This window comes from Gobio gobio (assembly GCF_949357685.1).
Source record: "Gobio gobio genome assembly, chromosome: 4".
NCBI lineage: Eukaryota > Metazoa > Chordata > Actinopteri > Cypriniformes > Gobionidae > Gobio > Gobio gobio.
The window spans coordinates 51,801,969-51,817,382 of NC_137100.1; the positions used below are offsets into that span (position 1 = coordinate 51,801,969).

At 37.5% G+C, this 15,414-nt stretch overlaps 1 protein-coding gene across 3 annotated transcripts in view; it reads right to left on the reverse strand.

Annotated features, from left to right (window-relative positions):
- Positions 1 to 2,272: 2,272 nt before the first annotated feature.
- Positions 2,273 to 15,414, reverse strand: part of sgsm1a (small G protein signaling modulator 1a) — a 47,500-nt gene continuing 34,358 nt past the window's right edge. For 2 of the 3 annotated variants that reach the window (XM_079814867.1, XM_079814869.1), the window contains 16 exons: positions 15,046 to 15,113; positions 14,218 to 14,381; positions 12,807 to 12,936; positions 11,799 to 11,925; positions 11,239 to 11,303; positions 10,971 to 11,116; positions 10,432 to 10,560; positions 9,445 to 9,627; positions 9,246 to 9,317; positions 7,630 to 9,126; positions 7,400 to 7,524; positions 5,100 to 5,182; positions 4,866 to 4,975; positions 4,671 to 4,767; positions 4,072 to 4,239; positions 2,273 to 3,490 (listed from right to left, as the gene is read on the reverse strand). In XM_079814867.1, the coding sequence (XP_079670993.1) occupies positions 3,402 to 3,490; positions 4,072 to 4,239; positions 4,671 to 4,767; positions 4,866 to 4,975; positions 5,100 to 5,182; positions 7,400 to 7,524; positions 7,630 to 9,126; positions 9,246 to 9,317; positions 9,445 to 9,627; positions 10,432 to 10,560; positions 10,971 to 11,116; positions 11,239 to 11,303; positions 11,799 to 11,925; positions 12,807 to 12,936; positions 14,218 to 14,381; positions 15,046 to 15,113 (3,253 nt within the window). In that variant the 3' untranslated portion in view covers positions 2,273 to 3,401. The remainder of the gene's footprint in view (positions 3,491 to 4,071; positions 4,240 to 4,670; positions 4,768 to 4,865; positions 4,976 to 5,099; positions 5,183 to 7,399; positions 7,525 to 7,629; positions 9,127 to 9,245; positions 9,318 to 9,444; positions 9,628 to 10,431; positions 10,561 to 10,970; positions 11,117 to 11,238; positions 11,304 to 11,798; positions 11,926 to 12,806; positions 12,937 to 14,217; positions 14,382 to 15,045; positions 15,114 to 15,414) is intronic. The other variant, XM_079814868.1, reaches the window with a different exon arrangement.

The window sequence follows — 15,414 nt, forward strand, 5'->3', positions numbered from 1 at the left end:
CAAAGCATGTTTTTTTTCTTAGGTAGCAGAAATGGGCTTCCACAGACAAACATCAAATAAATCCCAATGTCAGATTTTCATAAGGTGACTGACACCAAAGCAGTGAAACACAGTACTGACTCAAACATGACATAAACCGGATGAAAAACACAAATCATTAATCAGTTCCATAACACAAAGAGAAGGAATACACTGTAACTATTAACGGACACGTTTTTTTCTGTACTAAATCTAATACCTAGAGGCATTCCTTGGTATTTTCCAATAATATACTTTGTGATACAATAACCTGATCTGATTTAGTGAAACAACTCACAGTAAAGACACTGACTTGGAAATAAGCAGGTTACAAAAACACATGCCAAAGGTCAGCTGACTGAAAGCACAGCGCTGCTACAGTTGTACACAGGAAAATCTGGATAACCTATTAAAAATGGCACATCAGAATAGAGAACACAAATAAAGTGTGCAGGTCACACAGGATCATTAAAGGGATAGTTCACCCAAAAATGAATTATCCCATGATTTACTCACCCTCAAGCCATCCTGGGTGTATATGACTTTCTTCTTTTAGATGAATACAATCTGAGTTATATAAAAAAAATATCCTGGCTAATCCAAGCATTATAATGGCAGTGAATGGCAGCCCAAAATATGAAGACCAAAAAAGTGCATCCATCCATCATAAACGTACTCCACACGGCTCAGGGGGGTTAATAAAGGCCTTCTGAAGTGAATCGATGGGTTTGTGAAAGAAAAACATCCATATTTAAAACTTTATAAAGTAAAATATCTAGCTTCCGGAAGACGGTATGGCGGAAGCTAGATATTTTACTTTATAAAGTTTCAAATATGGATATTTTTCTCACAAAAACCCCACCGATTCACTTCAGAAGGCCTTTATTAACCCCCCTGAGCTGTGTGGAATTTATGATGGATGGATGCACTTTTTTGAGCTTCACATTTTGGTAATTTGAAGCTATTTTTGGCTATTATAAAGCTTGGATTAGCCAGGACATTTTTTAATAGACCTCTGATTGTATTTGTCTGAAAGAAGAATGCCATATACGCCTAGGATGGCTTGAAAGTGAGTAAATCATGGGGTAATTTTCATTATGGGGTGAACTATCCCTTTAAGAGGGCGGTCACACTGGATTTTAAGCATGCAAAATGATCCTGTATTATTTCAGACGCCACAACAAATATCTGAATATATAATGCTCTAGGGCTTCTGTTTTTAACAAATAATAAATACAAATTAAATATACTATCTACTCTATAAATATCTATTACAGTTTCCCACGGCATTACAAACAAAGCAGCTTATCTTTTTCATTTCAGTGCAAGATTGAATTTCTATGAATGTACACTACCATTCAAATTTTGGGGCAGGTAAGATTTTTTTTATAAGAAATAAATAAATATTTTTATTCAGCAAGGATGCATTAAATTGATCAAACGTGACAGTAAAGACATTTATAACATTACAAAAGATTTTTATTTTAAATAAGTGTTATTCTTTTGAACTTACGGTTCATCAAAAAATCATATTTTACACAAAAATGTTAAGCAAACTCAGCATAGTAGAATGATTTCTAAAGGATCATGTGACACTAAATATTGGAATCATGGCTCCTGAAAATTCAGTTTTGCCATCACAGGATTAAATTACATTTTTAAAATATATTTAAATAGAAAACAATTATTTTAAATTGTAATAATATTTCACAATATTACAGTTTTTACTGTATTTTTTGATCAAATAATTGACGCCTTGCAGAGCATACGTTTTCAAACCTTTGAACGATGATATGTGTGCATCTTCTCTGTCTTTTGTATGCGCAAAAAAGGAAGTGAATGGACCATGACATCTAGTGTGACCGCCTCTTAGCAGTAAAATGCACCTGACCTGAACTCTATTGCTCTGTTTCAAAACCTAGTGAGCTGCCTACATAGGCAGCATTTTAAGGCATCATAGGCACATCTCTGCAACATTATGCTGCCTTCTAAGATACGTTCTTTTGGTCAAATTCTAAGGCAGCATCTCATGCATGGAGAAGGCAATCCCAGAATGCATTGCAACATGATACAAAAATAAAACAGTGTACATAATATTTATAAAGACTTATGTTCACTTGAAAGTATTAATAAAAAGTTAAATCAGATCAAAACACTACTTTACCCAGTATTTTTGTGTGCTATGTGTTGTTAGCTTAGTAACATACAACCAAATTCTATTGAAATCAAGATGGAAACAAATCATTCACTCATGAGATTCAATTTAAGTTTATGTAGGCAGTAGACAGCAAGACAGCACACTAGGTTGTGGAATAGAGCTTACAAGTCATTAGTGACTGCAATCCTGTCTGCATTGTAGACATAGAGACAGAGCGACACGCGTCATAATCTGAAGACCACGCCCACCGTGGGAGAAAACAATCAAACCATCTCCATTGACTTTGTATTGCGTGAAGCGGCCTCCTTGTCATTTCTGACACTTATAACAAAAAACAGAACAATGTATAAAATCTAATATGCGACAAAGTGTATAGCAAACAAGCTAAACAAAACCCAGAACCAAAAACACAGACGTTTTTATAAGATGTTGACCCAGAAAACGAGCGTTTAAGGACACAAAAGCGGATACAGGCTATTGAGACAGAGCATGACATGTTATATTACGCTGAGAACTACACCCAATGGAGGGGAACGTAATCAGCGACAGGAAATATAATATATAAAAGTGACATTTGGATATTTGACTTAACAGTGACAAAATGTTTACCGCACACGTAGGCATACTGAGTGTCAGGATCTCAAAATGTACCCATTCTTCCTGCTGATGCTTCACGTCTTATTGCCTGTATCCACTTTTATCTCCTTAAATGCTCGTTTTTTTGGGTCGACAGCTTATAAAAACGTACTTCTGTGTTTTTTAGCTTGTTTGCTGTACACCTTGTCACACAGCAGCTTTTAGACATTGTTCTGTTTTTTGTTATTTGTTAAGTCAGAAATGACAAGTAGGCCGCTTCACGCAATACAAAGTCAATGGAGAGCGTTGGATTGTCCCCGGTGTGGGCGTGGCTTAAATGTGCTCTGTCTCTATAGGAAAAAATTCCATGTCATACAGTGAATGACCACTCATTAGCAGCATCTACTTATGAAATGTTATGTACTATGAGGTTTTAGTAAAACCTGATTAAGAAGCCAAATGACTCCATGAAAAAAATTGCACACTGACTGATTTCAGGTAGATCAAGATGTTTGGCATTAGAAATGTTATGCTCCCTAAACACATGAAGCTAATTAAGCTTTGGCCGAATGCTCCCTGTTGTTTAGTAGCAAGAGTTGATGGGATACATTGTGAACATGTGTAACAAGAGAAGTGAGAGGTTTCAGAATTACTTGTTCTCTATAAGTGTCTGCACTTTGCACACCAGGTCTCTAGCTAGAGTCAGAATCTGCTTGATATTGTGGTGCTCAGCCATTTCTGAAGAAAAAAGAAAAGAGAGACAACATTAAGGGATATCAGGGTGCAATTATTCAAATAATTTTATAACTTCTATAATATGAATAATATAGATGTTATAAAATAATAAAACAAATAACCATAATGCAATTTCTCCATATATCGATTACAATTGTGGGTACATCCAAGAGTAGCACAAAATAAAACTAAATGTAAATTAACTACTTTTTAAATAGAGAAATAAATATATATTTAAAACATTCAATTTGTTAATGTTTAAAAATGTAGTTGCATGTAACAGTACATTCATACATCATGTTAAATACAACTAGAAATAAAAAACAATTTGTACATTTTTATAAAAATGCTATTTAAATGTGGCACTTAAAATTGTTGATAAATTTAATATATAATTTCTACATTTATTTAACATGAATTTAACATGAATACATTTATTTAAATGTCACTTTACTTGTCAGTTTAAGAGATATATATATAAACCCTTGTAGGTTACATTAGGTTAAATGGTCCTCTTTTCTTAAAAAGAGGTTCTTGACAATGAGATATTACTGTACCAGGGTATATAATGAATAAATATTTACCATTGAAAAACTTGATGATGTCTGTGAAGTCCATATTGTTCTCCAGGATGATGTCTCTGTAGATCTCCACCAATGCAAGAGCAATGAAGAGCACAAAATGGCTGGAGGAGACACACTTAGCAGCCCAGATGGCCTCCCAAACAGCAAACACGTCATCATACACCAACTCTGAGGATTTAAAATACATATGTTATGTAGTACCTGTAGTATTTAATAGGCCTATTGTTCCTGTTTCAGTATAACTTAAACGGTCTCCATGGACAGCAGGGGGAGCTGTCATTTCTGAATTGGTTTGAAAGCATTGCCCTGGGCAGAATCTCATATTCTGGTTTTTAATTTAACTGGGGCTGGGCTTTAATAAAATTAAACGTATCTTACATAAATCACATGGTAATGTGAGTAGAGCCTTGTGCGTAGCCTAATATTAATGCAATATGTTTTAAATTACTGAGTCACAATCAACAAGATGGTATTGCAATTGCTAATTAGATTCATTTTAAGCAAAATATGGCTTCATCTCATTGCAGAGGTTTTGAGTTTTACTTTTATATTCATTGTATGCAGGTTTTTTTTCTCTTTTATGTGTAGGACATCATTACCTCTTTTGAAGTCAAGAAGAAACCAGCGATAGCAGAAGTAGAAGTGGGTGTAATCTCCATTCTGATGCATTAGCTCAAACAGCTCTGCGTCTAGAATCTAATTACACACGGAGGAAAAGAGCAAAAAATTCACATCCACATTTTACATTTAAAAGGCATGTTTTTGAACAAACGGGTCTATAGCAGATGTTTGACCTGGATCAGAGATCTCATGTTGGCAAAGTGGGTGTCCATCGCACCTCCATGAGGAAAATTTTGATTCATCCTTTTCATAAGTTCGGTGAAACAACTGAAAGCCATGGCCTCTGAAAGATTATATGAGAACAGATATGAGAAAAGCTAAACATACTTGTAATCATTCTATCTTTTTTCTCAAAAACTCAAAAATACACAGATGAAGAAAAACAGGTTTCACAAAGACAGACTCACCATCATCTAGAATAACTAGCAAGGGAGCAAGCAGGTCACACATGCCCTGGACATATCCGATTTCAAGGTGCTGCCAGATATAACTGCAGAAACAGTCAATACAGGGATATTTGAGTTACATCACAACACCAGATGTTCTGAGTGCTTTGCCATGCAGTTGCTGAGGTCTTTTGGGTGGTGCTAGGATGTTCTTAGATGGTTTCTGCACTCTAAAAAAAAATTGTGCTATATAGCACTAAAAGTGGTTCTTTGGCTCGTAATCATAGGGGAACCACTTTAAGTGCTGTATAGCACCAAATCTTGCTTCAGTGGTTCTTCAGCGGTTCTTTGGGTTGACTGAGGTGCTATATAGCACTCGTATACAGAACCTGTTAATATATGGTGCTATATAGCACCAAAAGTGGTTCCCCTATGATTACGAGCCAAGAACCACTTTTAGTGCCATATAGCACTATTTGTTTTAGAGTGTAGGGTCTTCTGGGTGGTTGCTCAATGGCCAAAGTCAAACAGCCCATCTTCAAGTGTAAATAATATTCTGGCCCCTAAGCCTGTCTGTGTTTTTGCATGTTTTACCATCTGCCACGTGAAAATCGTGAGTCTGATAAAATAAAGAAGCGCTGATATTAAAAATCTAGCCAATACGATAAACTCAAATTGAATTATTTTCAGAATTCCTATTTAATCTACAGTATAATATTGTGATTCCTAAGTTGACACATTTTTTTATGTACATGAAATTAATGAAAATGGTATTCATTTTAAGAAATTGCTAAGAATTACATTTAATCACTTATTAAATGATTAATGTTATTAAAGATGAACTTAAATTGAACATTAGGTGATTGCAAAGGTTATCTAACATTTAAAAATAGTAGCAATTATCATGTACAATTAAATATCCACTATAGGCCAAGATGTACACTACCCTTCCAGATTGAGGTCAGTACCATTTTTGGTTTTTGAAAGAATTGAATACTTATTTAATACTTTTATTCAGTAAATTGATCAAACATGACAGTAAAACATTTATAAAAGATTTTCATTTTGTTATTTTGAACTTTCTATTAATAAAAGAATCATGAAAGAAATTATCAGCAAATAAGCATATTATGCCTGTATCACATGATCCGTTTGTAGTACATATGCAGTCAGTATGCGATACATATTTTTTAACAGGTTAGAGCATTCACACTGCACACAGATGCAGTCTGGCAAGAATCACAGGAATAAATTACATCTTGAAATATATTAAAATATGTTTAAAATTGTATTCAATTGTAATATTTCACAATATTATTGTATTTTTGATCAAATCCTTGGTGAGCAAGAAGAGACTTCTTTCAAAAACATTATGACATGGCTCTGTGGAATACTTGATTCTGGTCAATCGCGCAATCCAGTGGTATGTTAAGTAAGGGGTAATGTACATCCAGCCGGTTGTTGTTGCAGAATAAACCCAGAAACAGTGATCAGGTGAGGGGCCTTGCATCACTCTGAAGGGGTTTATTCTGCAATAACAACTGGCTGGATGTGCATTATCCTGCTTATTACACATCTACTTGCAAATAAGTAAATAATTAGACATTAAATATTGCCTTAAGTTAAAATATTTTATTAGATCTATAAGTGTAAAGCTTCTGCGAAGAAAGCAGTTGCTAGCAAGCGGCAAGTTCAAACTAGACATTTAAGGGATACGGTACAGTCATACCACTTATTACACGGCATTTGACCACATTAATAATTATGGGGATAAGATATTGATTTGAGATGAATTTGTTTTAAAATCTTACCGGTTTGTTATCTTATATTGATATCCATTACAGTGTACAAAACAATTGTTGCAAAAAGGCAGCAGCGGCATTTGTATGGAACAAGAGAGCGCGAGTCCACAATACCAGATGGCATAATCAAATAACTGTACACAAAGTATTGATTTGAGTTTTAATATTTTATTAGCTGTCCAAACGCAAAACTTCTACAAAAAACATTCCTAGCAAGCGTAAAGCACCGACTTCAGTTACCCGGATGAGCTTGTGTTGTCAGTTTTACCGGTTGTTATTGGGGATTAAAAGCTCTTACTGATCCCAAACTTTTGAACGGTAGCATATTCTATATTGAATGATATTGATTAACTAAAAAAACCTTTAATATTGGCCAATATCAATTACTGTACCGATATATTGTGCATCCCTTCTTAGAAAAGTAATAATAGACCTCTCCTCAACAAGGCACATGATTTGAGGCATCATTCATGTCCAGAGCACAGGCAGTGAAGGCCAATGAATGAATGATTTTGTTACCTGCACATGATGTTGCGCAGTTTCTCCAAGTTAGCAGGTGTGAAGTACCAGTAATTTCGGTCACAGCGCTGCACGTCTTTATCTATGCGATGCAGATTTAGAGTGTACATGTCCAAAAGCTCTTGCTGCAATTACAAAGGTGAACAGCTTTAGATCACGAGTATCTGAATTCACCTTATAAGAAATACAAACTATATTAATAACAAAATACATCTCTGAAACGTGCTTACAGAATAAGTGGTCCCTATAGAGGACACTGGAGAGGCAGCTTCATTCTTCTCAGTGTTCACAGCCAGGGAATCAAGCTGTGGGCAGAGACTTTCCATCTCTGGCTCCTCAGAGTCTTTTTCTTCAGAGCTGGGCTTTCCATGAGCTTCCTCCAGCCTGAGCTCCAATACAGGTACTGATGCCTGCTCACTTTTTATCTTCCTTTTGGTTGAACTCTTGCTTTCCCAAACCAATGACACTTTAGCTGTAGGAATCTCTTCCATTTCAATGGCAGAGGGAGACTCGTCCGACTCCGTTTCATCTTGGGCCTCGCTCATCTTTCTTGTGCTAAAAGCTTCATGCACCAACGGCACCACCATCTCTTCAACTACTGGAGCATTCCTCTGCATTTCTTTATGAGTGGTCTTCTTTGTGACAACCTTCCCTTCTGTTTGCTCTGCACCAAAGGTTATTGGGAGATCTGAAACTGCTTTCCTCTTTCCTGTTCTTTCATCATCATTGGGTAAATCATTGGTCTTCATAGTCTTCTTTTCTTTATCATTATCAGATCTTAACACTCTTTGTGTGCCACTTAAATTTTTGGCATCACCCATCCATATCTCAGAGTCTTTATCCATGCTTGTTCCATTGGTTTTCGCTGTTTCTTTCTCTGTATCATCGTCCTTTGAATCAGACACCAGCGTGTCAGCTACAACCTTCTGCTCAAATGCATCTGATACCTTATGATCTTTTGTTACCAAAGGTTCCTTTCGGATTGCTCTAATATCTTTAATTCCCACTTGGGATGTTTCAATGTCCACTCTTACCTGATTCTCATTCATCTTTGGCTCTGGAGGAGTCGATTCCACGACCTCTGTTGCTTTGGGAATATTTGGCTCAGTTTGCGGTGTCAGTGCTTCATTTTCTGATGTCAAAGTTTTCTCTGGAGATTCACCCACTTCCATTTTGGTCATGTGGCTGTGAGCTGCTGCAGGAGTTTCAAAGGCATCTCGAGCTGTTTTTAACCCCTCCGTCTCAACCTCTGCCCTTTCATCAGAGCTCTCCGTGGCCTTCTTGCTTCCCTCTGATATTGCCACCACTGCATCCAAAGATACTTTAACTTCAATTTTGTTATCTTCACCCCGTTTCTCAACCTTTTTGGTCTCACCTTCCTCAGTCAGCTTTCCTTCCTCTCCAGATGAATTCGTAACTCTTTCCTTTGATACTACTGGCTGTGGTTGGGCTTTGAGGTTCGGCTCATGTATCCCACTGTCCTCTGTACTCAAGGAGTCCGACTGACCAGAAGTAACGGAGAAATTTCTGGAAGAGGGGTGACCAGAGTCAGGAGAACTGGTGCCAATTTGGGGTGTCCCATTTGAGATTTTGGAAAGATGTTTGACGTCATCACTCTTGAGCTCAGATTCAATCTGGTCGACCTCTTCAATGGATTCAAACACCTGGAAAAACAAACCAAAGGGAAGTAGGCTACTCCTGGGGAAGGGGTTTTGGGAAGTGAAGAACTACCAGGAAAGAGTGTGAGGGTGAGGAAGATCAGTCAAGGGGGGCACCATTTGTACTCACATGGTTTTTTGAAGACAAACTTTTCATGTACTGGCAGCAACATTAGTCAGAGGTTTACCTGAGTGCTGCTGCTGGAGTCACTCTGCAGCCTGGAATCTCTTTGCCTGCCTGAACTACAGCTCTGCGAGGACTGAATGACAAACACATCACATCCTTAAGTAAATATCACATCAAATCAAAAACAAACCTTTCAGTGTGGTAAAAAAGCCTTCAATGCCTGCCAAAGATGCATTTAGGCTTTATGGATCTGCACTCACCTCATTGCTAATGGTGGAGTCACGGTGTATAATTCTATGCATGGTGCTGTCCATACTCGTCCCAGACGAACACTTGGCTAATGCCACTGCGTGCTGTTCTTTCTCTCTCTGCCTAACAATTGCCTCACACCCCAGCCATTCGCTCATGTTTTGTTCGTAGCACGCTCGCATCTGCTCATCCACCTGCAGAGTTCAGAGTTTCAGAGATGGCAAAGATGAGATTATCTTAAAACGAAAAGTCCCTCGCTAAAAATGGAATAAGTGCTTTGATTCAAAAACCTACTAGGCCCTAGTTGGGTTTCCTTAGCTCTGACAGAAGTGACAAGCATTTGTGATTAAAGGGGCAGGGACTCATACACCCCCACCCTGTGCACGCCACTGCCACTGAAGTAACATGGATTACTTTTTTTTTTTACATTTTTTACTTTGAATTTGTAAATTGGGTTGCTCCCATCTCTTCAAATCATCAAAAAGATCTTCATTTGTGTTCCGAAGACAAACAAAGGTCTTGCGGGTGTGGAACGACATGAAGGCGTGTAATCAATGACAGAATTTTTATTTTTAGGTGAACTAACCCTTTAAAACTGTTTGGGAGAACAGTTCCCAGCAAACAATTTTGCCTTTAAAAGATGTTTAATAGCTGTCCAAACACAGCCCTGACATCTAGGCTAAAACAAGGCAAAATTTGGGCTGTCAAATTTTATAGCCATCTAACCATAGCCCAAGAGTAGTCTAGTCCTCATTTTCAAAGAAATGAAACCAAACACCTTGTAATCCCTGATGACTTTGCTTACATAATGAAATATCATACATCTCGCAAGTTATTTAGGCAGAAACAACATTCAAGGTAACCAAATTCAAGGTTATTTTGGCTAGAAGTGGGTTACTTATAGCCGACTATATCGGTTCTATAATTAACCGGAATGGTGAAATGACGGCTATTGCTTGCTGGGTAAAAAAAAAGAAAAGGAAAAAAAAGACACTAACCTCTTTTCTCTCAGCCTCAGACATCCCAAATTGGTAATGGCCCAGCAGGAAGGGCCAGACCTCCTTGCGCAAAGAAGGCTCAACTCCACCGTAATAAACTAGCCGCAATAACTCCTTTTCTTCATAGGCCTGCAAGAGAGCATGCACACTCTGAAAGCAGGACTTCCAAGAAAAAAAATTGGTATTTGAATTCATCGATTACATTTTTCCATTATTTTAATATGTTAACCAGTCAAATCAATAACCCATATACATTGGTTTGCCTGTTTAGAGCATAAAATAGTCTGCCAGTATAAGCACACTAACGATCACAGCCATAAGGGTACTTCTGTATGGATTTGACATTGATTTTCAGTCTTTAGTGCCACCACTCTGGCACTTAGGCTCTCAGCATTAGTCATCCAAACATATTGTTTATGTGATGAGAATAAGAGAACTGCGATTAGGGACAAATGAATATTAATGAGTGTCTGGCAAATACACTCATTTAAATGTGGCTGCTTTGGACTCCCGGCAGAGTTGTGTATGTGTGCACTTACGCTGCAGTCTTGAAGAAACTTCTGCCACACTTCTATCGTGAGGCCACGATATGCATCACCAGGCACATCTGGTTCCACAATAGTGTGATTAACAAGGCCAGACAGGTGAGTGCGTACTGTAGACAGGTGACGGCAGTACGCCAACCCTGAGAGAGCAAAATATGTGTGGTTGAATGAATAAGAGAGACATTTAAGTATGTAAAGGTCACCTTTGATGAAAAAAGATGGTGTTGTGAGACAATAAAATGGATGAGTAATGAATACGAACATCCGTAGAAAGCCCGGGAGATGATTTGGTTCTTCATATTGTCACATAGCAACTTCAGAGGGGCCCTGCGGATGAGATTATGGTATTTCCTTAATAATAAATGTAAATAATTAATGTTAAAAATATATTTATTAACATTTATTATTTGATTTATTTTAAAGGTATACATTTATACTTTAGTACAGAATATTTATAGGTTTTACATATAAACAAGGTATGCAAAGAGTGGTACTTGGGTATAAAAATACCTATTGGTGCTTTTTTGGGTAAGGGATGTTCAACTGAATGCTGAAATAGCAGTCCAAGGTAGTCAAAGTAGGATTTAAATTTTACATTTGGTGATGGATGTAGCTTTAAATCTCTAGGAGTTTCTCAAGCCAACATAATAATAATATTACCATTTACATATGTACTCAAATTTAATTTCAATTCTAATTTGATTGCCTTTGACCACTATCTTGTTTATCTGTAGGTTTTTCCATTCTGATTAAATATATCAATTATATTTTTCTATTTACTTCTATAACTTATAGAAGTAATATTATATTCTGACATTGTACCTTTCATGATTGCATCCATTAGGCGGTGCTCCATCAGAGAAACTACTCTGTGAGCAGGAAGAGCAAGATGATTTCCTTGGTGTTGGGTGCCACATGTTTGCTCCCTGATCTATCAATTCGGGTGCCACTACCACACAAACACACACATACACACAGAAATCTGATTACGCATTGAACATCTGGTTACAAAAAAGAGCTTATGTAGCCACAAGCAGTGCAACAAGAACCCACAATTACACCCAACCTAAAAAAAAAAAAAGCAATACCAGTCTGCATGGATTTAATAAAGTAATAATGGCTGCTGTGACACTTAAAATTAACAGGATCATATTCCGGGTCAGATTTGAAAGCCACTATTATGATTACACACAAATATGATCATTATATGGTATATATAAATTTCAAGGCTCCCTGAAAACACTTAACCATTAGCCCACAATTAACCAAGGGTCACTAAATTTCACAGGAGGACGACTCCTGAACAAAACAGAAAACTCACACTGGCGACTATGTGATTGCTTGCAGACGTAGAGGCCATAAAAGCAAGCATAAACCAGCAAGTTGGCGCATCAGACAGATACGTGAACACATAAATGAGACGTGACAGGGAGCATTACAGCTGGTCTCAGGGAAGGATGGGGGCTCGCCTGGGCAGCTGCATTGGTGCATTGGCATCACCAGGGTCTGGCGTTTAGGAGGCCATAGCCCCCTGGAGTTTAGGGAGAGAGATCGGGCCAGGAGGACAGTACCCAGGGAGAGATGGGAGGTGTGGGTAACAGTCACTGTAATAAGTCAAAACAGCTCAGTAAAACCAAAAGAATGTTTATGATGGATGGTACACATAAATGGAGAAAAAAAAAGGAAATTACAATAAATACCTTGATGGAAACGAGAGGGCCTTTTTTCTACTATCCCTTTCTAAAAGCTGACCTCTATAACAGCGGTCTCATGATGGGGAAACATTTATTGACTCAAAAGCTTGTCTGATACTATTATTCAGCCTCTTACCAAACTCAGATTGGCTGTTTGGGAAAATAATGCGGAAGACATAATCGGTTGCTTCTTCCTCTTCTTTGTCTGAGACAGATTCTGAAGATCCCTGTGGACACCTCTTTTTTAGCTTGGGAAACACTTTACCCTTGAAAAAAGTAAAGTGAAGCATCATTTCAGGATACAATGACTGCAGCAGACAAACAAAGCACAGTCTAGAACTTAATTAGGCGCAAGAAATTGCCAATTATTTACCCCGTTCATAATTTACAAAATAAATTATAATTGACAGATTAATCAATCAAGACATACAAATTACAGCACAGTGAGAGATCTCTGTATGATCTAAATAATACAGCAAGAATTTGGCATAGCATCTTGAATCTGTAGCTCAAACAGTGAAGTCTCTTATGCTCACTGGCTACATTTATTTGTTTTGTGTATTACTGTCTGGCTTAGTGTATTTGAGCAAGGTCTATTCATAGTTTTCGCGTGATGTCACACCATAATAGGAACACCCAGCTGGAGGGCAAAACAAGGCTTTCCTCCACTGCCTGCCAGTCATTTTTACCAGGTTTGTAGTACGTATAATGTAGTAAGACAGTGATATTAAAAGACCAAATTTAATATACACCTTTTTGATGTTGCATACTTTGTACAGGCAAGCAAATGAACGCAGAATATTAATGCAACACGTTAAGTGTTTTTCCCATCGAAAACCATTATAAAGAAAACGCGTTGAGTTCATATTCTTGGCTCATCTACTCGTCTGTATGTAATATGCATCATCAAAAAGGTGTAAACTGAATTTAATCTTTTAATATCACTGTTATAGTACATTAAGGGTGGGCTGTACTTATAAGGATTATTAAGCCTGGCGTCAGTTCATCCCGATCAGTAATTCTGTGTTGTTTAATCTGTGTTTAAAATGAAGTGGTGCAACACAACTCAATTTAAAATAAAACCCATATCAGCAAATCCTTGGTTAGCGTTAAACTTTGCTTAATTTAATCCTTATTGGTGCAACTCACTCTATGAGTGTTTTTCACTTTAAGCATTTAAAAAACATCCCACATTTTTCAGTGATTGAAATACTGCAATACTGCAGCAGGTGCTGTATATGGATCACAAGTGGCCAAAACTTGCATCTTGTTCACATATTTTAAAAAGGTTGACAGGCTTGTGCTGCAGTTCTATGGCTATTTTGCCCTCCAGGGCTCCGCGACAGTCAAGTGACTGAAAACTATGAATATAGCAGGGATTTTCAATCCTGCTTTTGGAAGGCCACTATCCAGCAGAGTTTAGCATTAGCCCTAGGATCCCTAGAAACTTCCAGGAAGGTGTGTTGGTGCTAAACTCTGTAGGAGTGTGGCCCTCTGGGAGTAGGATTGGACACCCCTGGTCTATAATTTATAGATCAATTTCAAACCTTTCCTCTCTGGGACCAAAGTGGTGGGTCTAACTGTCCGTGAGGCAGGAGGCCATTTTCCAGACAGGAAAGGAACTGAAGGAGGTGACCACCGCGGGGAAAACGAATCGGAGGCCTTTGAATCCCATCCTGACTAACCAGAACCACTGTTCCCCCACAGTCCACTGCAGACAAAAATACATACACAATGGAATTATTATTATTATTATTAAATAATATGATCCTTATATGTTCATTGACATTTAAAGTTTCTTGCCATCACATATTACTAGGTAAACACTTAATGTTTTGTACATAGTGAACTCCTCAAAACATAATACTCTCAATACTCTTTTAACTGTACCCAATATCTAAATCATTTTGATATTCTTAATATTAAAGCCATGACACAGCCTGTACAAGCAGGAATTATTCATTGTCATTATTAGCTGAATTACATTGCTTCATAATCTGAGTACAGCCTCACTTTAAATTCTCATCTCTCTCCAGAAGCAATTATGTCCTGATTAATTCTGGTCTCTCTATTCAGTCCGCTGAGCTTGTGCATGGATGAATATGAAAAGGGCAAGTACAAGTGAGGATATTGACTGAATATTTGAGCATACCCAAGTGGATTTACTTCACCAAAAGAGACTAGATACTGATTATTGCTAATGTTTGATATGCTTTTAACATTTAGCAACTCTGTAGAATGTACTACTTCCATTAAAGACATTATATGTGTATGACTAATTTAAACTGATCGGTCAGAATTATGGACAAATAAGAAATTGCAGGATGTGTATCATTTGGCTCCCAATTTACTTAAACTGGCACAATGTCACCTACCCTGCTGATGACAGTGCAAGTACACAATCTCCTCCAGGCGGATTGTCATGGCGTAGTCCCAGTAAACACTGCAGGAAAACAGGTTCGAATTTAAGGGCCAGATTTACTAACAGCTTCCAACAGCGCAAACCCTCTTTTGGCGTTAAAAAACTACTGTCCAGATTTACTAAAGACATGCAGTGAAAAAATAGCGCTGAAAAGGCGTGGACAGGGTTATTTTTTGCGACTGACCTTATTGCATATGCATTTGTAGGAGTTTCCTTTTCAGACGCAAAATTTATGGGAGAGTATATAAATGAATCAATTCTGACTATATCCAGCAATTGCATGTTATAAAGTCAGAATTGTGAGATAAAACAATTCTGTCTT